Genomic DNA, 24,260 nt, shown 5'->3' with positions numbered 1-24,260 from the left:
AAATAAAGCAAACTATAGGAAGTCTCGTACAATTTTGCTATTAGATCCCTCATATCTCTGACGACCCTTCGTCTGCCTTCTGTACTCTCAAAATGGTTGTTTTAAGGTTTCTTGTCGACCAAGGTGGTGTATTGAATTAGAATTCTCATTAGCTAGGTTAAACATTTAAGGTTATTTATGGAGGTTTCTATGCAATAATGAACACAATGCATTGTATATATGAACATGATGCGTCTAACAATTTTTCATGTACCATCCAAGTAACATATGTTGAACGTGACGCAATGCGTTAGTCCAACTTTCGGTCAAATTAAGCTCCTTTGCTTCTTTTAACTTATATAACACGGCACAACCACCAAACTAAACCATATTTTTGTAAATTAACTTATATATATATATATATATATATATATATATATATATATATATATATATATATATATATATATATATATATATATATATATATTAAATAGCGTATTATTGATATTTTTATTACATCCCTCCCCGAAGAGATAACAACATTCTTAACAACTCAGTTTCTCATTAAGAGGCTTTACTGCTTTAGACGGTAATAGAACTCGACACCCGCCTAGTTGAACTAGACGTCATTGGCTATCTATAAATATGTTATATTCTATGAATACATATAATATGTTTTCATATGTATATACGTTTTTATTTATTTATACAGTTTGTTATGTATTTCTTTTTATAAAAACATATTTAAATAAATATTTATACAAATTAAATATTTTTATATAACTTTTGTGTATAAATATATAATTTCTCATTTAAAACCATATAATCATGGTAAGTATGTATTTAAATGTAAAGTACATATTTATACACAAAGATTTACATAAAACATATTTAATATGTATTTTTTTCATTTAAAATTATCTTTTGTACATAATAATAAGTGTTTTTCTGTACAAAATACACATTTTTATATAAAAATCAAAATACGGTTAAAATACATAAAAAAACATGTTAAATGTGAGTTTTTACATTTAAAAATATGTTTATACATTATAATACCCAAAAATATGTATTTAATACTTGAATAATATGAAAAAAATAAGTATTACTGAAAGATACATTAAATACGTATCAAAGTGTACTAACATATGCAAAACGGATGTTACTAATTACAAAATCATGAGTTCTCGTTTCCTTTCATTTTGGTGTGTTGGCGTGGCTTTACATCAACCAAGATACATAGTCAGCAGCCAGCCAACGTGGCTACCACGTGGCATGGTAACCGGCAGGTAAAACCGAAAAGAAAAAAAAAATTAAGCGTGTCATTTTCCCTTAAAACTATTTAAGAAAAAGATAGACCACAATGGAAGAAAAAAAAAAGAAAAATGATTGGCAAATTTGTAAAAGGTTAGGACACTTTCGTTTTTTTCTACATTAAGTAAAAAAAACACTCATGTATAGCTTAGTAGATTAAGTCGAGTTTCATCTCTATTAGCTCAAAAAACAAACACCACCTTCTTAAGCCCATTTGCCCCCATCAATGAGTAATCATCTCTAATAACTAATAAGTAATCATGTATTTGGGTTCCAAGGGAGCAACTCCTGAATCATTCTTAAGCCCGTTTGCCCTCATCAATGATTGAACTCTTTCCAATTCACTCCACTTTCCCATATCAGTGTACAGACTACACAATTCAACATAGCAAGTATGGTCATTTGGTGCAAGTTTTATAAGTTTCCAAGCTGCAAGCTCGCTCATTTCCAAGTCCCCATGAGCTCTACACCCAGCAAAAAGAGCTCCCCATACACTTTTACTAGGCTCAAATGGCATTTCCTTGATGATTTCCATGGCCTCTTTTAAAGAACCCGAACGTGCTAAAAGATCAACCAAACAAGCATAATGCTTGGCATTTGGAAGAAACCCGTATTTCCTGTTAAATAATGAAGAAAAGATTTCTCTCCCCTTTTCTACTAATCCAGAATGAGCACAAGCAGATAGTACCACAACCATAGTCACTTCATCAGGCTTGATACCCTCTTCTTGTTCCATTCTTGAAAACCACCACAACACCTCTTCAACATGTTTTGTCATGGCTAAACCCTTGAGAAAGGAATTCCAAGTGAACACGTTCTTCTGTTCCATGCTAAGAAAAACATCTATAGCATCTTCAATCCTACCGCATTTTCCATACATGTTGACCAATGAAGTCCCCAAGATCACATCAAGTTCCCACGAGTTCCTCTTTATAAACTCGTGTATCCAAACACCCATGTCAATAGCACCACAACTCGCACATGTTGCTAACGCATTAACCATGGTCACCTGATTAGGCGCCACACCTGCATAATGCATTTGGTTAAATGTCAATAATGCATCATTAAGCTTCCCACATTGTCTATATCCGGTAAGCATAACCGTCCAGGAGACCACATCTCTTTGAGACATTTCATCGAACACCTGGCGACACAGCCCCATTTCCCCACCTGACGAATACAGACTCATCAATGAATTTTCAACGTAAATGTCATTAAGATGACCCAGTTTAATGATATGTGTATGAACTGCTTGACCTCTTAAGGTGTCTTTAAGGTCGGAGAGGGATTTAAGGACAAGAGGGAAGGTGTAGTTGTTGGGAAAAATGGAGTTGCGGTTCATGTGGGCGTAGAATGATATTGAAGCATGAGGCGTTAATGCTTTCATGAGGGTGTTGCATATGCGGACGTGGGGTTTGAAGTCGAGGTGACGAGTGTAAAGGAGGTAAGCTGAGGTTAAGAGGGAAAAGGATTTGCAGGCAGTGATGAAGTAGTGGGCTACGGTAATGTTGAGATATAGGTGGCGATGGTGGTGGATGAGCTGAGCTTGGATCTGGTCGATGTGAGAGGCGGAAGTACAGTTTTTCAGTAGATGGATGATTCTGTTCATCTGTGCGGATGACGGAAAGAAGGTGAAGCATACAAGGCAAAATCCATCAACCAAAATCTTCTATTCATCTGTTGAATTTAAAAAAACTATATATTGAGAGTTAGTCAATAAGATGCGGTTCAAATGTTTTATTGTTTGTATTTATACACCAATAAAATTTAATTATAATTTAATCATTAAATAAATTAATAAGGTAATAATAATTTAATCATTAAATAAATTAATAAGGGTAAATTAATAAATCATGACTATAAAATTATGGTAATTTAGATAAATGAGAGATTTGATTTTAAAATCACCAAAATAAAAAGAGGAAGAACCACCTCCCATCATCTCCTTATTGTCGACGATCCCCATCTTCATTCACTGGCAATTCGATTCTTCCGGCGAAGTTCTTTCGGCGAAGTTCTCAGTCCGAAGCAAACCCTAAAACAATTCTTCTTTCTATCTGGTAATACCTTTGTGGAATATATCTTACTAACATCGACCAAACTCTCTACACATATTGAATTAGGGTTCTTCCGTTTGGTAATACCTTTGTGTAATCTACCTAATCCAGGTTCAAACTCAATCAAAACCTTATCTATTCCACCATTTAGCCGATAGCCACATAAATACTCTGTAATTTTCACCTTTTCTCTATTATGTATGTAATCCTCTTATTTGAGTTTCATTTTCTTTGATAATTTATGTGAAAAGCTATCTCCCTCCCGATTCTTATGATTTGCTTTCGATCAACATTATTTTATTTAGGTTTACCCCCGTTGAAAATGTAATTAGGATGTGCTAAATTGCTAATGGAAACAATGGAGTCGAATATATCATTGCATCCAATCGAGATCACAGTTAGCATTTCCAGACCCCTTTTTTCTCTTGATGTGGATAAATATTCTTAAATTCGCAACAGATTGTTGCTCAATAAAGAACAACGAGGATATTTGTTTTTTTTTTATACATTGAGCTTTTGATTCTCTATTATTTATATATGTTGCACAAAAGGTGTTTGTAAAAATGTTTGAAAGAGAATCTGGCAATGTTGTATGTATTCTGTCAAAACTCTCAAGATGCCTATTATTCTATTAGAATTCGATTTCAATCTTATTATTTGTCAAGATAGGAAAAGTTAAAAACATTGTAAGATAGGAAAATAAAAAAAAAATTGGTAGAATATGTTATCATTCTCTATTATATCGTTTCTATTAAATAAGTAATGCTTGTATTCTGTCATAATTTATTTATATAAATGCATTATGTAAGAATGTCTTTGAAAATGTTTGTTAACAACAAGTATAGTTGCTTAGCGGGTAATACTAACCCATAATACATGTTATTCTTTTAGAATGCCTCCAAGAAGGATCAAATATTGTTCATACAAGACAAAGACTTAGGAATGCTCATGGTGAATGTATAGAATGTTACTCTTACATATTCGATTTTATGATAGTTTTTATCATAGAATGCTCGATTTTAAGGAAGTTAATATCAAAGAATGCGTGAAAAGAACAAGATGATCAAGTGCTTGAAGGTTGGATGATGGCATGTGGATGAATATAAACAATGGTCAATGATCTTTACAAAAGAAAGCATTGGCAGAATAATGTAAAATATAATTATAAAACTACATGTTATAGTATATTCTGGTAGAATATTCAGTTAGAATAATCTACAAATTGTGTTTGTTTTGTTATTAGTGAGTGTTTCATTATGATAGAATAATATATTAAGATTTTTATTTTTTAAGAATGTGATGACAAAAATTTAACTTGTATCAAAAAATTTGTTAATCTTAGAAAGTTCATCCAATCAAAAAATGTTGTTATTTCGTTTGAAAATGATATGATCTGATATTCTAGTAGAATATAACATTCTAACCAAATGTCATTCTGACAGAATAAATTTAGTTATTATAAAAAAATGCGTTAGAATTAATATTAAATTACTTTTAAAAAATTAGTTTTTAAAAAGTAGGAGAATTAATTATCCCTAAATTTCCGAAAATTTCCTTTTTTAAATACAGTTCACTGTCTAAAATACCCTTGTGCTGAAATTTGTGTGATTAAATTGATTATTTTTAATTAGTTAATAAATATAAAACCCTTTCTTAAATTACCTTAAATGATTGGCTCAAAATCAATTTCATAGGCACACAAATACTTAGTAAAAACAAAATAACATAAGCATATATATATATATACACACACACACACACTAGGTGTGAAACCCATGTATTACATGAGTTTATTTAGAAAAAATAAATATAAAATGTTAACAATTTAAAAATTTTGAATTTATAAGAAAAATAAAAAAAAAATGAATTATTAAAATTAATGAGGTTTTAATGTATTGAATACATTACATATATAACTCATTTTTAATAAATATATTCCATATATATTACTTTACATATTAAATGAGAAATTTTAATTTAATAAAATGACAAGTGGAAAATAAAAAATTCAAAAATTCTAGAAAATGACATGTATCCAAATGAAGGAGAAGAGGACATGTGGCAAAAAGTTTTTTATTTATTAGAGAGGATATGACGGACATTCTTAGTTATTCACAATCCATTTAACTCTAAGACTATCTGGAGTGAGTGTCAAAAAGTCGCGTAAGAGCTGAAGTGGACGGGCAAGTCACGTATGAACACCACCTCGGTGTCCGGTGGCTTGGTTGTAGAGTGGCCATGGAAATCTACGAAGACGACACATGTAATTGGTTAAGCTCTTATTTTTTTTTTTTACCGTTTTTCGCATGTGATTGGCTAAGCTTTGTGTTTTAATTATTTTTTATTTAATATAATATCAAAATAAGTAAATAAATAAATAATATGGAGTGATAGTCATTTCCAAAGACTAGTGGTTTGGTATTAAGCTTGTAGTGGAGCTGATGTGGTACTGAGCTGACAATACTTTTTTAATGGGTTGGTGGTGACCACTCCCTTTAGCCTAGAGGTGAAAAAATTAACACGACACGAAACCCGTCATGAACTTGACACAAAATAAACGGATTTGGGTAAGATATTTCAACTCGTTTAAATAAGCGGGTTGACACAACACGACACTTAAATTAAACGGACAAGGTTAGGGTTGAGAATTTCAATTCGAATATGATTGGTTTATTTATATGCAAGTTTTTTGAATTCTTTAAATAAAATGAAAGATATAAAATCAAAACAATAAGTAAAAGAAAACCTTCGGATTGAGTCGTTTTTAGTTTCAGTTTTTCCATTCTCCCAAACTACACATTCCCTTTAACTACTCTCTCATCTTCACAATTTTATCTTTCGACTTTCCAGCTCCTACTCTTTCAATTTTTGTCATCTAAATTTGCTATAACTTCATCTATTCCGCCTCTAAACTATATTTTTTCCTTTCCGTCTACCCAACTCCTACTCTTTCAACATGCTCAATTTTTTAACCTCACATGACTTGACACATTTCAAGGTATGCCCCTAACACGAACCCCGACACGAAATAAACGAGTTGACACGACACAACACGTTAATTAAATGGGTCGAGTTAGAGTCAAACACTTTCAACCCGTTTAGTATATCGAAACGACACAAACCCGATACACACGGTTGTCACCTCTACCTTAGCCTAACAAGTTCAATAGATTGTCACATCATTGACATATCAATATTCATTTTTTATTTAACAATACTTTTAACATCATAATCCATTAAACCCTATAAAATTTAATATTTTTGTATAATCATCATTCTATTTTTAAACATAATTATAAGTTTAAAAATAAAAGATGTAATAGTTAAAAAAAAAGTGCATTACTTAAAAATACATTAGTGGAGCATATTTTTTTTGCATGACAATCAAAATTAATGTTTAATATTTCAATTAATGTAATATTTTATCGAAAGTAATATTTATCAGATTGGTAATGAATATATTTCTTTTTCAATAGATTTTTAGTTTTAAACATTTGATTTGATTTATTTATTTGAAAAAAAATACAATAACTAAAATATGATACATTCAATAATATAATACTTAAAAATAAGGTTAATATTATTTATGGTTTAATTAAAAAAATATATAAATCAAATACAAAATTTATAAAAAAAATATGATTAAATATATATTTGGTTTGAAAAATAATTGAAAATGAGAAAATTAAATCCATTGAACCACTAAATGATCATACAACTCTCATATTCAACTCCCCTTCATGTCATCAATCGCACTTCATTCAACTCTTATTCAATCATAGTCATTATTTATTCAACCCTTACTAAACCCCCATTGTGGATGTTGTTAAAAGTCCATTGATCATACTATTTTACTCATTAAACTCTACATTCCATTAAACTTTTAAGAGTTCAATCACATCAAAATTTTATTATATTTGTTTTATAAATAATATTAATATGCAATTTCACTATGTTGTATTATATAAATAAGATGTTATCATTGTAAAATAATTTTAAGATTTATATATTTTTATTGTTTAGAATAAAAAAATATAAATGAACTTAATAAATTAAATTATTGAATATAAAATAAAATATATTACAAATATATTATAAATGAACAAATAATAATATATAAATTGTTTATAATAAAAAAATATCAAAGGTTAACTTTCTATATAGGTCATTATATCAAATTGAAAAAAGGCAAAATCCTATACAACCGTGGAATGGAATTGGGATTAAACCCTCATTCATTCAACTCAACTTACAATGACGAGTTTATTAGGTTGAATGTGTAACGTCTTAAAATCTTAGGTCAAAATTTTCATTTTTAAAATAATAAAATACATCCGTTTTAGTAAAAGTAAATTCGAGTTAACCATTTGTTTATAACCATTATTCAAGAATCAAAGTTACAGAAGACAATGCGTAAACTCAATCATAAATCTGTTGATGTGTGTGTATAGTCCTGCATTCACAAAACCGGTATGCACCTGCAAAATATTTAATCCACAATTGTAAGTACAAAACTTAGTGAGTTCCCTAAAATATCTCATACATCACAACATAATAATCAACTATGGGTTATCAGTAGCCTGAGGACTATTGGCAGTCCTAGTGGGCTAATAGCATCTCTTATGGATTAACATCACACCTCACGGGTTATCATTAACCCTGGGGACTATCAACAGTCCCATAGACTCATAGGAGTCCAAGAGTTATCAACAAATCAGTTCTCATATAACAATTATCAACAATTAAGACCCAACTGGTCAACATGCACAAACTACCACACATGCAAGTATAGTGAGACGACTCACTTCGAAAAGAACAGCTAAAAACCACAGCTCTCACACACTGGGTAGACAGGTACAATGAGACACTTAGCAACAATAAAGAAGTACCCTCTTAGTATACACCCAAAAGCCCTATTTTGACCAGAAGTCAACCATGGTCAAAAGTCAACAGTCAAAGTCAACAACCAACAATACTAACAGTTGGACCTCACGTCGTGACCAGCCCTTGGTCACGTCGTGAGAAAGCACTCAACCCGATTCGAACTCGACCATAATCCAACTCATCTAACTCAATCACGAACAACCCAACACCCGACGTCACGATGCGAGCCTTCCATAGTCACGTTGTGAACACATCCAAACAAATTAGTCAAGGGACCTCCCATTATCACGCTGTGACACTCTTCTGGTTCGATATGACCGTTGGCTGAAGCAAAATCCTAATAGTTTGAGTCCTTAATCTTTTAAGTCTTCAACTCCAACTTTTCCAAAAGCTTTATAGGACTCTAAAGGTCCATAAAAATTGACAACTTTCTGGACATGCATGCTCCATGCATGTCCCCTACCCATTCTAGGTCAAAATAATGGAAAATGAGGCCAAAACTCATGCTTAGAGTCCAAACCACCATAAATTCTCATATCTGAGTCATATACTAATTAAAATGCCTCAATGATCCATAAAGTTGCTAACTTTATGGATCCCATGTATGCTACCTGACCCAATCATGAAGAAAAGTGAATAAAACTTAGATCTAACATGCTTAAATGACAAAAGCAAGAGCTTTAGGACTTGTAAAGGTCCAGAAACAATACAAGGTGGGGAGGAAGAGGCTTGATTGCTAAAACAATGCACCAAAGGGACCATCTTCAACAAAGACCACCAAAATCACTCAAAATGAGCCAAAACCACCAAGTTGATCTACGATTAGGGTTTCTAAGGTTTAAAAGAGGTGGAGGCTGAGAAATGAACTTTAAATTATAGTTTAGGGTGCTTAAATACGAAACAAACCCTAAAAGATCATGGGCTTGTGCTGCAACCCTTTTCATGTCGTGACCAACTATGTGTCACGTCATGACCACTCCTCCAATACGCGTTCTCATTCTTCAGCTGTCACGTTGTGACCTCCTTATGGTCACTTCATGACTTGTGGTTTTTCTCCAAAACCATGTCTTTGACTCTTCACTGCCCTAAACTAATACATTATGGGAAATGGGTGTTACAGAATGCCACACCCCATCCGTGACAAAATGATGAGTCAGTCGGTAAAAATGGAATATAAAAGAAACAAAAACCCCAAAGCCCTTCCGACGGGTTTGACCCAAAGAAGAGGAGTTGGAAATTTTTTTAATAGTATATATGTTGATTAGGGATGTGCATTTGGACCAAATACCCAAACCGAAACCGAAACCCGGACTAGACCAACCCAAATTAGAACCAAATAAGTTATTTGGGTCGATTCTCAGGTATCTGTTTTTGCCCACTTCGGGTTTCGGGTTTTTCGGTCCGGGTTACCCAAATAAAGCTTTATCGGGCCAAAAAGACCGACCCAGAAAGTAGATAGTCACTTGAACCGAATAAACCGAAATAACCCGAATAACCCAAATAAACTGAAATGACCCGAATCACCCAAAAAAGGAAATACTATATTTAGAATTTCCTTATTTGGATTATTCGGGTCATTTCGGTTTATTTGGGTTATTCAGTTATTTGGTTTACTCGGGTTATTCAGTTCAAAAACATAGTGTAAATGTTTATTTGGGTTATTTCGGTCATTTTGAGTTAATAACCGAACCGAAACCCGTATTACCCGGACCGAACCGGTCCCATATTAGTATAATTGGTCCGGGTTTCGGTTCCCACTTTTAGTCCATTTCGGGTTATTCGGGTTCAGGTCGGTTCCGGTCCGAAGCACATCCCTAATATTGACACATGGAATACATTGTAATATATAGTTTTAGGATTAATTCTTTTATAATCTTTGTTGTCTATTTTAAAATTTAATATTATTTAACTTAAAAAATAAAATATATAACAAACGCAATTAATTTCTTTATATAAGACGTATTTTATTATTAAATATACATTATTATTATTAAAAAAAAACAAAAAAACTAAAATAAATATTTTTTTTTTCTCTAAATAGAAACCAATATTAATATAGTTTTATATGAGTTTTTATTTTGATTTTTATAAACTTGGAATAAAAATAATAAAAAAAACATAATTTTTTTTTAAAAACAGAATAAATATCAAATCCTTATTTTTTGTAATTAAAAAATGGATTGGGGTTGGGTGGTTAATGAGAATTAAAGTTTGAGTTTAGTTGGGTTGTATAGATATAACGAAGAAAAATCAGTTTTTTAATAAATAATTAAACTGAGTTTGATTGTGAATAAAAATAGTCTTAAACTCATAATTGACCTTCCGTGGGGGATGACTTTAGTCATTATCACTTTAACCCTAAGTTAACCATGCAATCTAGTGAAATATGTCCCAAACTCATTAAAAGCAAAAAGGACAAATAAGACATATGACCATATGCCCATATTATAAAACTCGATAACAATATTTATAATTTAGTGTAATATTACTTTCAAATAAGTTAACTTTTATATCTAAAATATAAGATTATGTTTGACATATTAAACCATAAAAACTGATATTTGATAAAAACTAGTTGAAAAGCTAGACAATACATGAGTAGTCACTGCTAGTTGATAAAAAATATTACGTTTGATAAACTAGCTGAAATATATACTTTATAATTAATAAATTGTATTTTTAATGTATTACACATCAGTATGATATGTTTTTATGATATGTCTTTATAAATGACCGTATATATCTTACATGTATATTTAAGTGAATTTTTAAAAAACTTCGTAAGATCGTTGAAATGTTAATGAGTAGTTATTTTAGAAAAACTTGAAATTGCCAACAATACCAACCCTAAAAAACTTGAAAACAACCTAAATGACATGCAAACATTGTTTTATTTAAGTATTTTTATTTTAATTTTCTATCAAATTCATAATCAAATTCGAATTCCATTTTAAAGAAACTCTAACCTTGGTATAAAAAAAATCTATGTCAAGTTACTTCACACCATTGAATAGAGTTATAAATTTACACTTCTCATTCATCTAGATTTATCTTTAACGACAATATGATTAAAATTTTGAATAAGTTTATATATATATATATATATATATATATATATATATATATATATATATATATATATATATATATATATATATATAACAAAAAGGAACATCTTTATGCTATTCTCATTATAAAAAAATTAATAATGAAGAACCTAAATTACACCTAAATATGAAGAAAGCCAAAAGTTCCTCCTCATCACACATCATTGTCGTTTTATAATAATTTGCAATAATCGTTTGTTAGGAAATAATTAGGGGTTTGAGCGTTTCGTGTTTTTGTGGGTGAGGTGTAAAGTAGAAGAAAAAATGAAAAAACTTAATTTTCATTGCGCATCCGGGGAATCGAACCCCGGTCAGTACCGTGGGAGGGTACTATGATACCACTACACTAGATGCGCTTATGCATATGTATGCTTCAAATAATAAATAATATAGTTTAGTTAAAATGATAATATACTATCCAACTAGATTCCGGTCAAGACTCACTTTTATTACTTCTAACCAGATCGCAATTCTCGGGTTTGAGGTATACGTGAATTCGAAGAAAAGATGAGGGTAATCGGACTGACCGGAGGAATTGCGACGGGGAAAAGTACTGTTTCGAACCTCTTCAAAGCTAATGGATTTCCAGTTGTCGATGCCGACGTCGTCGCCCGTGTAAGACCTCTCAAACACACTACCTCTGGTTCTGTTATTGTATTTCTCCGTTTGACTTCCATATTGTGCAAACATTGAAGTAAAACCCTAGTTGATTGCTTCTGTTGTGAAGAGATCTATATCGAACAATAATCGCTTCTGATGTAAACATATCTCCATTGAACAATAACACCTGAAGTTGAATGTATGAATTACTTGGCCTAGCTTGAACCGTTTGCCCTTGAGCAGTGGGTGATCACAGACACGCACGTAAGTACTGATGTTTGTCTTCGCATCAGTAATTACGGTAAAGGCTCGTGATTTGTTTCTTAAACTCTGTTCTAACTTAGATAGGCTCTCTCAAACTTGGGAAGACTGAGAATGTGCTCAATTGAAGTGATTTTTTTTTTTGTTGTTGATAATTAGGATAAGTTACAACCAAGTTGTTCCCATGAATGTTAATAAAGGCATTATTGGTACAATATGAAGTGAAGATAACCAAAATAAACATATATCCTGAGCAGCAATGATGATGCCATGAAAGACCACCTCGTGAAGAGATTATTGGCTAATAATGCTGTAAGCTGCAAAAGTAGTAATTAGATCCATGTTGAAAATGCTAGCAGTACCAGGATTTGCTTTTTTGTGCAAGTATTTAGTTCAAGAAGTTAATGTTGGAAAAGCTCATTTGTTAAAAATATTGTTAATCACCTTTTCAATGCTAATTTTATGTTTGTTCACATTACAGGATGTATTAAAGAAAGGTACTGGTGGCTGGAGAAAGGTGGTTGCAGCTTTTGGGGAGGACATATTGCTAGAAAATGGGGAAGTGGATCGACCAAAGTTGGGTCAGATTGTATTCACGGATCCTTCAAAACGCCAGCTTCTTAATAGGTACATAAATGTCTGAATGGCTTTCTTAAGTTTATCACTAGAAAATCCTAAAGTTTCCTAAATTTGTTTGTAGGCTTCTTGCCTCATACATTTCATATGGCATATTATGGGAAGTTTTTAAGCTATGGATAAAGGGTTGCAATATCATTATCCTTGATGTTCCTTTACTGTTTGAGGCCAAGATGGACAGGTGGACAAACCCAATCATTGTTGTGTGGGTTGATCCTGAAACACAGCTGAAACGCCTCATGGAAAGAGACAGAACATCTGCACAAGATGCTCAAAACAGGATAAATGCCCAAATGCCTTTGGATGAAAAAAGGTCTAAAGCAGACATAGTGATTGATAACAATGGGTCTCTAGAGGACTTAAATGAAAATTTTAGGAAGATATTAGATCAGGTTAGCAAGCCCTTGACATGGACTGAATTTTGGCTTTCCAGACAAGGTGCTATAGTGGCTATTGTATCAATATTTTCTGGTGTTCTTGGATGCAAGAAGTTGGTTGCACGTTTGTGATTCTACATTTCTACTGTGAAATTTGAAAATTGATAGAGTTGTATGCAAAATGAGTCCTTGTTCTTTGTGCCTTCAAAATAGTGGACGAAAACTTCTCCCTTGTTTTAAAAATTTATGAAAGTGACCAAGATTTAATGGAAGTTGTTATGATTGCGTGTATGTACTTTACCATTTTTTTTTGGGATTCTTGTATTGTCCTATATAATTGTTGTATAATACATGTACCATCTTATAGGGGCCCGTTTGTTACACACCACTCGGAGGACTATGCGTTTGGCTTGCATAGTTTCATTAGATTAGGACAGGGACTAGGTACTCATGACAATCAAACAAAAGTTTGCCTAAACCAAAAGGAGGGAGTGGGACAGGGACAAAAACTTCTTTTCAGTTTTTCGTGTGTGCAAAAGACGTGAATTCTCTCTTTTTCCTCATCCTCATCATCAAGAAGAGCACTAGAAAGTTTGTATAGGCCAAAGTATAACAAACACAAACACAACCTAGAGATTGATTGAATTTTTGGAAGAACTTCTAACAATAGAAAAGATTGGTGTCTCCATTTCATCACCAAGATTTGTTGATATTTCTTCCTTCCACAATTTCGTAATAATTCGATAAGAGCTCCATTTTACAACCAAGTTAAATGATCTAGTTCTTGTTATTCTTTTATAAGTTGAGACGAAAAACGATCCAAGAATTTATAAGTTGAGTTGAAAAACGATCCTCTTGCGCATTGCTTTGCATTGGCAAACCTTGAAACACTTTACTATAGAATCTTTGTACCTTATGAGCTTTTACATGTGATTCAAGGACATCTGAACATATGAAAAGGTTTTACATGACCCTAAGACACAACAATCCATCAAGTTCAAGAGACAATATCCCAGAGAATATATATATATATATATATATATATATATATATATATATATATATATATATATATATATATATATATATATATATATAACTCGTGGGAACTATAATTGCGAAATTAATTACACTTTCATACTAAAATGCCGTAATTATTAATCAAATAATATAAATAAAATTAACTTAGTCTTATTAATAATATTAAGAAAACATGTTATTCCTCATAATAATATTTTACAAACAGCTTACAAATTTCTGAAAACTTTTTTATAAATAACATTAAAAGTTTTATTTGTAAGTCTATCATCTTTATCTAAAATTAACAATTTTAATCATTCTCTAGTTTAAACTCTAGATAGGACAACATATAATCGATCATAGATGGCAAAACATACATGTAGGATACGTAATGGGTTATTTGTTTTGTAAAACATAGATGTGGCGTATGCTCTTCAACCTACACAAAAGAAAAAAAAAATAAAAAAGACACAAAAATAAAAATAAAAAAAGAAGGCAATGAACATAGTTTTTTTTAAAAAAATCAACTTATTTATACCTTATTATTTATTGCAGGAAAAAGTAATGATATGGTTTTGGAAATATAAAAAATAAACTTAACCATCTAATAATTGTTTGAACAAAATCTGCAAATATATGACCTTGTAATATCTTTGATTTCATATTTCATATTAAGTTGAATATTTTAATTTTAATTGATTTTATATTTAGAATGTCATTGTAATGTAAGAAGTTTTAATTTTGAATTGGTATTGGTCTGTCATCATTTCAACATTGTGTAACTGTTAGTTGTTAACTTAGTTGTTAACTGTTAATGTCTTAGTGATGCATGTTAGAAAGATAATATAAAAACTATTAAATAATATGTTTAAATATCGTAAGATGAATAAAAGGAAATTGAAATTTGAAATGAATTAAATGCAAAAGTGAATAGAAAAAGGTGAGGTGACATGTATAATTGATTAAGATGTGTTACAGTTTGACACATGACGGTAGCAGATTCAACCTCTTTATTTATTAGAAAGGGATATATATATATATATATATATATATATATATATATATATATATATATATAGTTAGTTAGTTAGTTAGTTAGTTAGGTTGATATGTGGATTGACATGTATTGTGTGGATTTAGGAACTAATAACAATTTAGAAAAATTTAAAGTATTTATAATTATTATAAGGGTAAATATGTGATTAGCATAATAAGTTTTTAATGAATATCTAAATAAAATCCTTTAAATTAGGAATGTACAAATTAAAAGCCTATATTTAGGCAACTAAACGATTTGCATTCTTGACATTACCATCGGCCAAGACCACAACCACCATTATCTCCCTTGGATGTCGATTACAACTATCAACACTTTGCCGACAAAAACTAATACCTACGATTTCAAATCAAGTTTCAATTTACAACAAATGATTTGTGTTACTACCAGAGTACAAGTAACACTTGAAAATACTTATTGACATGCTAATTCACTGATGGTCGTAACCAAACCCTAAACCGAAAATCGAAAACGTTGATACGCGTTACGTAATCTAATTTTTTTTCATCATTGATTATTTTTTATTTAGGGAATTCTCATTTTGATATTTGATTTATGTTTATTGAATCCAATTTTTGTTTTTGAATATGATTTATGGATTATGCTTTTTAGTAGTTTACGAGAACGTGTTGCAAATTTGAAACCATCAAAAAGAAGAATCACAGATCTGATGATGTGGTGGCGATGTTGCTATTATGGGGGTGGCTCATAGAGCTGAGGTTGACCATGGTGGTTGTAGCTTGTTGTGGGCTAATGTTTCTCTATTACTGAACCATAAGACTAGAAATCAAGGTATGTCCTGAATAGGCCTGACAATCGTGTCGTGTTCGGGTCCACGTGTCGCGGGTTCGCGGGTCAAAATATGCCAACCCAAACACAACCCATTTAAATATACAGGTCACGGGTTGGCGGGTTTGGAACATAAACCCATATATGATCCGCCAACCCATTTATTTATATAGGTTCACAGGTTGGCAGGTTCGTGGGTCAGAATTGGGTTTGTGGGTCAAATTCCATAAATAAAATTGACAATTAAACATGAATAAATTCTTGATGGTTGATGCAAATATATCCGAATTTTAGACACTTAAGTCTTAAACATCCAAATGAAAATTAAAAACATTCATAGAAACATGTTCACACTAAACATTAATACAAGCATAGATAATTCAAGTGCTAAAGTAATAGCCATAATTCCCATTTTTCTCCCAAAAAACAAAGTCAATTCTCCAACACCATTTCGATACCTGATTTCGATCACAAAGTAACAGAGGGGAGAGTGGGATTGTGGGAGACCAGGAGACTGGAAGTCTGGAAGAGGGAGATAAGCTCAGAGGCAATTTGATTTTGATAAGAACGAGTCAAAATGTCAAAACAGTCAAATGGTTTATGAATCAATGGTATATATTATATAATACTTATTAAATATTAATACTTGATACATAAATACATTTAAAAATAATTTTTTTTTTTATTAAAAATATAAACGGGTTGGCGGTTCAACCCATTTATTTTTTGAGAAACTCATATATGACCTTTTTAATAAACGGGTTGGAGGGTTAGCGAGTTAGCAGGTTGAAAAACTCAACCAAACTCATTTATTTCGTGTCGTGTCGTGGGTCATGTCGAGAATTGCCAGCCCTAGTCCTAAAGCATTTTTTTGGTGATTCTAGAGTACAAGTTTGAAACAATCAAAATTGAATTCATTATTAGCAAATACCAATTCGAATTATCTGGTTGTAGTATCGCAATTCATCAACGTTTATTCATGTAATTAATTTCTTAATTTTTATATATAAGAATTTGTAAGTCAGAATTGTCAATTGGTATTTACATCTATGTTCTGAATTTTTTGATTTTTGGTATATTTTTTTTCAAACTGATGAAAGTAGTGAGTTATTATGTTGGTATATGATCCTTCTAGCATCTCATCGTACTGGGGTAAAAGGCCATGATTCTTGCTGCTCCCATTAGTCTTAATACTATGTTGTTTGTTGTTATCTTGATCAGAATGAAGTTGTTTGGGCAATAGAATATCAAGGTTCATATTACAAATGCAACAACATTCTTTCAGAATAGAAGGATCCACTTTACAAAAAACATCAACATTCTTTCATAATATAAGGGTCCACCTTACAAAACGACAACATTCTTTCTTTAAGGAGAAATCTGGCAGAATGTATTCTCACATTTTATATCAATACATTTTTGTACTGTAAAGAATTGCTTATATCTTTTTCTTATGAATGGTTGACGTTAGTTAAAGAATGAATGAAATTTAGTTTTATTCTTTTAGAATGTATGTATATTTTTCGTGTTTGTTGTAATTCATTGAAGAACGTGTATTGTTATTTGCGAGTATGAATATTTGTTTGCCTGTTTGTATCGATTTCCTTAAAAAATAAATAAATCAAATTCTTCAAGAATAGATAAAGGTTCCATTTTCAAAAGTAATTAACTTTAATTATGGCTCAATTAATTGTAATTCTTGATGATTTTAGAGTTTCAAATGTCGACTGATTGTTATTTATATAAACCTAGGTTTATAAAAGCTTTGTGATTACGTTTGATTCTACAAGCTCAAATCCGATTTCATGGTCAAATAGTAAGGGTTTTTGAAGGTTAATGTGTGCGAGAATACGTGAAGAATATGATCAGATTAGCCAAATAATCTTGTAACATCCCAAAATTCAAGCCCGAAAATTTCATTTTTGAATTAATATGTTTAATAAACATTTTACCAAAACATTGTCGATAAAACAACACCTTACAAAATCATAATGTTGTGCCTCAAACCATGACATCAAAAGTAGTGAAAATCAGAGTATAATCCCAGAAACTCAATGCGGAAACCATGTGTGAGTGTGATGCGCTGCTACACCGCCGACTCATTCCCCTTCGACGAAGAGGTACCTGAAACCAAAACCAAAACTATAAGCACGAAGCTTAGTGAGTTCCCCCATCATACCACATACCATACAATATCGTCGATATCTTTCAACAAGTAACCTCCATCGGTATCTTTCAACCGATAGCCATCATTGGTATCTTTCAATCGGTAATCATCATCGGTATCTTTCAATCGGTAATTGGGACTATTTCACCCCTACCACCAGCATGCAACAACAAATATAAGCATATAGTCAGGCATATCCGAGTACTGACCTATCCCTAGGTCCTAAGGACCACTGTCAGGGAAGCTAATCCCTACTACACACATAACATGTCATACAGTTAAATCTCATGACCAAGACACATAACCAGACCAAGATAATTATCACAAAGACAATCATCTTCTAAATACCCCTTTTTGGTGGGCCGAAATTGTGGCCTTAGACCCACCCCTACTGGAAGATAACTCACCTCAATGTCGTGCAATGCTTGAATTATCCTCGGCGCACAAGTCGACTCCCTTCGACTCCTCGATCCCTACACGACAACCTTCAAGTCAACACAGCACGTGCAACCCTAAACAGGGTTAGTCCAAGTCCAGTCAAAGTCAACTTCGAGCTGACCCGACTTGCCGAGTTGGGCCGTCAACTCGTCGAGTCCCTAACCCTTAACTCGTCCTTATCTACGACTCGACTCGTCGAGTTTGGCATCGACTCGACGAGTTCCTCTCTTATACGAACATCGTATGAGCCTCATCCGACTCGCCGAGTCGTATGAACAATCGTCGGGTCCTCCTTCATCTGATGAACAAGTCCTGTCCTCGACTCGCCGAGTTGTATGAACAACTCGTCGAGTTCATCTTAAATCTTAAGGTTATTGCCTTGGACTCGCCGAGTCTGATCTAGCACTCGTTGAGTCCCATGAACTCCAGGTCTAAAATTACGTCCAATGAGTTGGGTTACTCTTTCTGTCCGGCTACAACCCTTCTAACACCCAACTGAATTCTTTTGACCCTCGACGGATACGAGACTCAAAGCCTTGGACTCGTCGAGTCCCAGGAACGGACTCGCCGACTCGGTCACGTCCACACTCTAAATCCTCGATTTCTGATGTACAGCCTTTGATCAAAAGATAGATCCAAGCTCCTACAATCGATCTAGCATGTAAAGTTACAAACTTTACGTGCTTGCATGGGACTTTGAGCTCAAAAAGGCATAAAACAAGCTCTTATGATGCATGGGACCTTTCATTGGTGCAAAAGCAGTCCCAAACTGCCTTGTGACTCCCTTAATGACGTGATTCAGAAGCTCTAACCCCCAACCATGTTTGCAATCATGGTTGGCCATCAAAAATGGCTTATAAAAGCCCTAAATCTCCCCAAAAAGGGATCTAAAAAATGAAAGAGCAAGGTTACAGCTTTTTACCTTCAATGAACTGTAGAAGGTGCACAAACTCGGGTTCCCTTAGTCTTTACTTGCTTCATCAAGCTTTTCTCCTTCCCTCTTAAGACTACAAGCCCCAAAATCCACCAACAAGGCTTAGATTGCTTCAATAACGGCTAGGGTTTCAATGAGAGGTGTTCTGGGAGCATAAGGGACGTTGTGGCCGACATAACATTGTTTAAATAGGGTGCAAACCCTCAGGTTAGGGTTTTTGTCCAGACAGGGTCTACTCGTCGAGTCCGGGACCCAAATCGTCGAGTCCATCACTTAAATCCCGCGTCCCGTCCCGCTTCTACTCGGCGAGTCGGTCCTTCAACTCGCCAAGTCCAATGCCAAAAATCCAAAATACTTAGAAAGAAATACGTACCAAGCCCCAGGTGCTACAAATCTCCCCCACTTATTTTTGACTTTGTCCTCGAAGTCTGTTGCTCGTTCCTGAAACAGCTCTGGGTAATGCTCCATCATCTTGTCCACCGGCTCCTAAGTCCATTCCGAGCCCTTCCGGTGCTGCCATTTCACCTTCACGAGCTCCACCCTCATGTTCCTCAAATCCTTCGACTTCCGGTCGAGGATTGCCATAGGCTGCTCGATGTAATTCAGGCTGTCGTCAACTTGAATGTCCTCCAAGAGCACTACTGCTGAGTCATCCACCAGGCACTTTCGTAGCTGAGAAACATGGAAAGTGCTGTGTATCTGACTAAGTTTGGTTGGCAGATCCAACCTATACTCCACCTTGTCCACCCGGGCTATAACCCTGAATGGTCTAATGTACCTGGGGCCCAATTTGCCCCATTTCCTGAATCAGATAATGCCCTTCCATGACGACACCTTCAGGAGAACTATATCCCCGACCTGGAACTCCAGGTCTGAATGGCGCTTATCGGCATAGCTTTTCTGCCGACTCTGAGCAGTCTAAAGCCTGCTCCTGACCTGTTGAATCCTTTCTGTCGTCTTGAGCACTACATCGGTGCTCCCCATGACCCTATGGCCAACCTCGCCCCAACATATTGGGGTCATGCACTTCCTCCCGTATAACATCTCAAAGGGAGGACGATCGATACTCACGTGGTAGCTGTTGTTGTAGGAGAACTCAGTCAACGGAAGGTAAGTATCACAACTACCTCCAAAATCTAACACACACGCCCGCAGCATATCCTCCAGAGTGTGGATGGTCCGCTCGCTCTGGCCATCCATTTGTGGGTGAAAGGCGGTGATGAAATGTAGATGAGTGCCCAACTCGTCGTGGAATTTCTTCCAAAACCTAGAAGTGAACCGAACATCCCTGTCCGAAATCACCGACACTGGCACCTCGTGCCACGCCACCACCTCCCTGATATATAGATGTCAGCTAGCTTTTCGACCAAAATATTCTCCTGAATCAGAATAAAGTGGGCGCTCTTGGTCAGCCGATCGACGATGACCCAAATCGAATCCACTCCCCGCACGGTCCTGGGAAGTTTTGTGATAAAATCCATCGTAACGTCTTCCCATTTCCACAACGGGATATCAAACGGCTGCATCTTGTCATGAGGTCTCTAATGTTCAGCCTTGACCTTCCTGCAGGTCAAGCACCGCTCCACGTACCATGCCACATCCCGCTACATACAGGGCCACCAATAGTCCAGACGAAGATCCCTATACATCTTCGTCGCCCCTGGATGAATGGAGAATCGGGATTTGTGCGCCTCCTCCATCAGAGCCTGGCGCACACCCCCGTGGTACGGCACCCACACCCTACGGTGTAGTGTAAGTAGTCCTCGACTGTCATAGTCGAAAGAGGAAACCTGCCCCACTATTCTCTCACTCTTCCGATGTTCCTCCTTCATGGCCTCTTGCTGGGCCTCCTGAATCCGCTCCAGAAGCGGAGTCACCACTGTCATCCTCAGACAGATATCCCTGATCGGCGCTGCCTTGCGGCTAAGCGCGTCAGCCACCACATTGGCCTTCCTCGGATGGTAAAGGATCTCGCAATCGTAATCCTTCACCACGTCCAACCACCGACGTTACCTCATGTTTAGATTCGGCTGGTCCATGAGGTACCTCAAACTCTTGTGGTCCGTGAAGATAGTACACCGGACCCCATAGAGGTAATATCTCCAAATCTTGAGGGCAAATACAACAGCTCCCAGCTCCAAATCATGCATCGGGTAATTCGCCTCGTGAGGCTTCAGCTGCCTCAAAGCGTAAGCAATGACGTACCCTCTCTGTATCAATACTGCACCCAAACTCGATATGGACGCATCGCAGTATACAACAAAATCCTCCATGCCCTCTGGCAGGGATAGAATCGGCGCTTTGCACAATCTCTGCCTCAATGTCTCAAATGCAACGTGCTGCTCAGGCCCCCAACGGAAGACCACGACCTTCCTTGTCAGCTTGGTCAGGGGCACGACTATCTTGGAGAAATCCTGAATGAATCTCTGATAGTAACCTGCCAGTCCCAGGAAGCTCCGAATCTCGGATGGGGACCTCGGGACATCCCACCTCATCACTGTTGGATTAATGTCTAAGTCCATAACTATAATTGGTAAGACTTGACCCGACCCGGCATGGTCCATTTGGGTTGCATGGCATCATGCATTTGGATAGATTATAATGAGAGAAATAACACTTAAGGTTTGTTAATATATTATAAGTTATAATATATTAATACGATTATTTAATTAGTATTGATCAAGAATTAATCTAGAATTAATTAAGTGATCAAAAGAAGACTAATTAAATATATGGGTTGATTGTGTAAATCATCCATACTTATATAGTGGGCTAATGCTCCATGAATTATCTAGTTGGGCTAAAACCATATGATGCTTCATGGTGTTTTTGTACCCATGGATCATGGAAATGAAAGTCCATGACAATTAGGGTTTACCTGGTGTAACCCTAAATATATAATGATCTTATTCTTGGAGAAAATCGGCCACTATGGGTAATAGGAGAAGGGCTAGCCGATTTTAGAAGTGTTCAAGTTTCTCTCAAGTTATTCCAAGTGTATTTGGTGTTGTGTGAACCATTTGAGGTGTCACACTTGGGGCACTAGGCACTCAAGCTTCATGAGGACATTATACATCAAAGAGGTATGTATTCTATCTTGTTATATTCATTGTTTTGTATGCTAGATTAGGATAATACCTTGGATGTTCATATTTGCATGTATAATAGAGAAAACATAGATCCAAGGTATTTAGGGTTGCATGTACACTTAGGAGTGTTAGAATGCTCAAAACCCAACAGTGGTATCAGAGCCTAGGCTTGCTTTCTCTTATACTTGATGCAAATTGCTGAAAAATGCTGAAAAAAATCAATTTTATGGCTTTCTGGGCACTGGACTCGCCGAGTCCATGAGTAAAATCATCCTACTCATCGAGTAGGTTCATGCACTCGACAAGTAGGAGCCCCAGACAGCATATATTCGACTTTTTGGCTAGAAATGGACTAGGAACATTACCCTAAGCTGTTTTTAGACTTATAAACTTATTTTTGATGTGGTAATGTTCATGCTCATCCAATTTCTAAGATAATTGTCATAATTTCAAGATTTGTATTAGTTTGTATGTTTATGCTAATTTCTTGAAGATTGATGATTTGAATTATCTTGTTCTTAGATTAATAGGAAAGTTGTGTGAAATAGTTGGTTTCAATCAATTTTAATCTAAGAGTTGATTCCAAAGTGTGTTTTTTGTAACTTGTCCTCAAGTTATATGAAAAGTCACATTTAAGAATCATAAAACTCATAAAAATTGGCAAAGGTTACAAAATGAAGAGTCTAGTTCTAATTAAATGGTTTTATGACTCCATAACTTGTCCTCAAGTTATGGAGGTTCAAGAGTCTCTTCATTAAATAAATAAATAAATAAATAAAAGGAAAAATATAACCTTAATTAGTTCCATAAGTTACAAAATAAAGAAAAGTTACATTCTTTAATAGTTTAAAGTCTTCCATAACTTGTCTTCAAGTTATAGAACTTGAAGAGTCTTTTTCATTAAAACTACTTTAAACATATAAGTTATGAAATTAATTAGTTTTGAATAGTTTCAAAACTTGCCCTCAAGTTTTGGAATTTGAAAAGTTTTCACTTATGAATACTTTAATTCCAAGTTAGCACTTAGAATTTTAAAAGTTAAAATTCAACCCTTATACTTTATAATATTATAAGTTAATAATATATATATATATATATATATATATATATATATATATATATATATATATATATATATATATATATATATATAACAACAAGTCAGTCTTACCGTTAGTAGGCCTCATTCACGAAGCTGGTCTATAAGGAGGGTATAAGGTTACTGTCTATAAAATGGCAGTTTAATGGGTGTCCACTCTCACCCACCGCTTCCTTGACTGGTGGAGGGTCGTTAGCCGAACGGGTAGGACAAAGACTATAAGTTCTCCCTTCATTAAAAGTATTAATGATAAATACTAAGTAACTAAACACTTATAATTACCAATCTTAGTTACTTAGGAAAATGTGAATAAGGTGCTAATCCATGAAATTACACTTGATACTTTGCTTAAGTCGGTTGGTGGAGCATGTGTGGTTTACCGGCACACTAGCTTGATTTAACAAGGCAAGCAAAGGGTTTCTTAAAGTTTAATCATAGGCCGGTGGAGC

General features: G+C 34.2%; 2 protein-coding genes and 1 non-coding gene across 4 annotated transcripts; 1 reads left to right on the top strand and 2 right to left on the bottom strand.

Annotated features, from left to right (window-relative positions):
- Positions 1 to 1,070: 1,070 nt before the first annotated feature.
- On the bottom strand, positions 1,071 to 3,192 carry LOC111896042 (pentatricopeptide repeat-containing protein At5g56310). The gene has a single exon (XM_023892064.3). The coding sequence runs from the start codon at positions 2,903 to 2,905 to the stop codon at positions 1,544 to 1,546; it is 1,362 nt and encodes a 453-aa protein (XP_023747832.1). The 5' UTR covers positions 2,906 to 3,192; the 3' UTR covers positions 1,071 to 1,543.
- An 8,437-nt stretch (positions 3,193 to 11,629) lies between these two features.
- On the bottom strand, positions 11,630 to 11,700 carry TRNAG-CCC (transfer RNA glycine (anticodon CCC)). The gene has a single exon. It is a non-coding gene; the product is annotated as a tRNA-Gly (tRNA).
- A 96-nt stretch (positions 11,701 to 11,796) lies between these two features.
- Positions 11,797 to 13,509, top strand: LOC111896126 (dephospho-CoA kinase). 2 transcript variants are annotated; one of them, XM_042897620.1, is made up of 4 exons: positions 11,966 to 12,245; positions 12,365 to 12,517; positions 12,687 to 12,832; positions 12,906 to 13,509. In XM_042897620.1, the coding sequence occupies exons 2-4, from the start codon at positions 12,476 to 12,478 to the stop codon at positions 13,348 to 13,350; spliced, it is 633 nt and encodes a 210-aa protein (XP_042753554.1). In that variant the 5' UTR covers positions 11,966 to 12,245; positions 12,365 to 12,475; the 3' UTR covers positions 13,351 to 13,509. The 2 variants fall into 2 exon arrangements, with proteins under 2 accessions (XP_023747913.1, XP_042753554.1); XM_023892145.2 differs by lacking the exons at positions 11,966 to 12,245; positions 12,365 to 12,517 and adding an exon at positions 11,797 to 11,959.
- The last annotated feature ends 10,751 nt before the right edge of the window (positions 13,510 to 24,260 follow it).

The sequence above is a fragment of the Lactuca sativa genome, chromosome 8 (assembly GCF_002870075.4).
Source record: "Lactuca sativa cultivar Salinas chromosome 8, Lsat_Salinas_v11, whole genome shotgun sequence".
NCBI lineage: Eukaryota > Viridiplantae > Streptophyta > Magnoliopsida > Asterales > Asteraceae > Lactuca > Lactuca sativa.
This window is presented reverse-complemented; position numbering and strand designations above follow the sequence as displayed.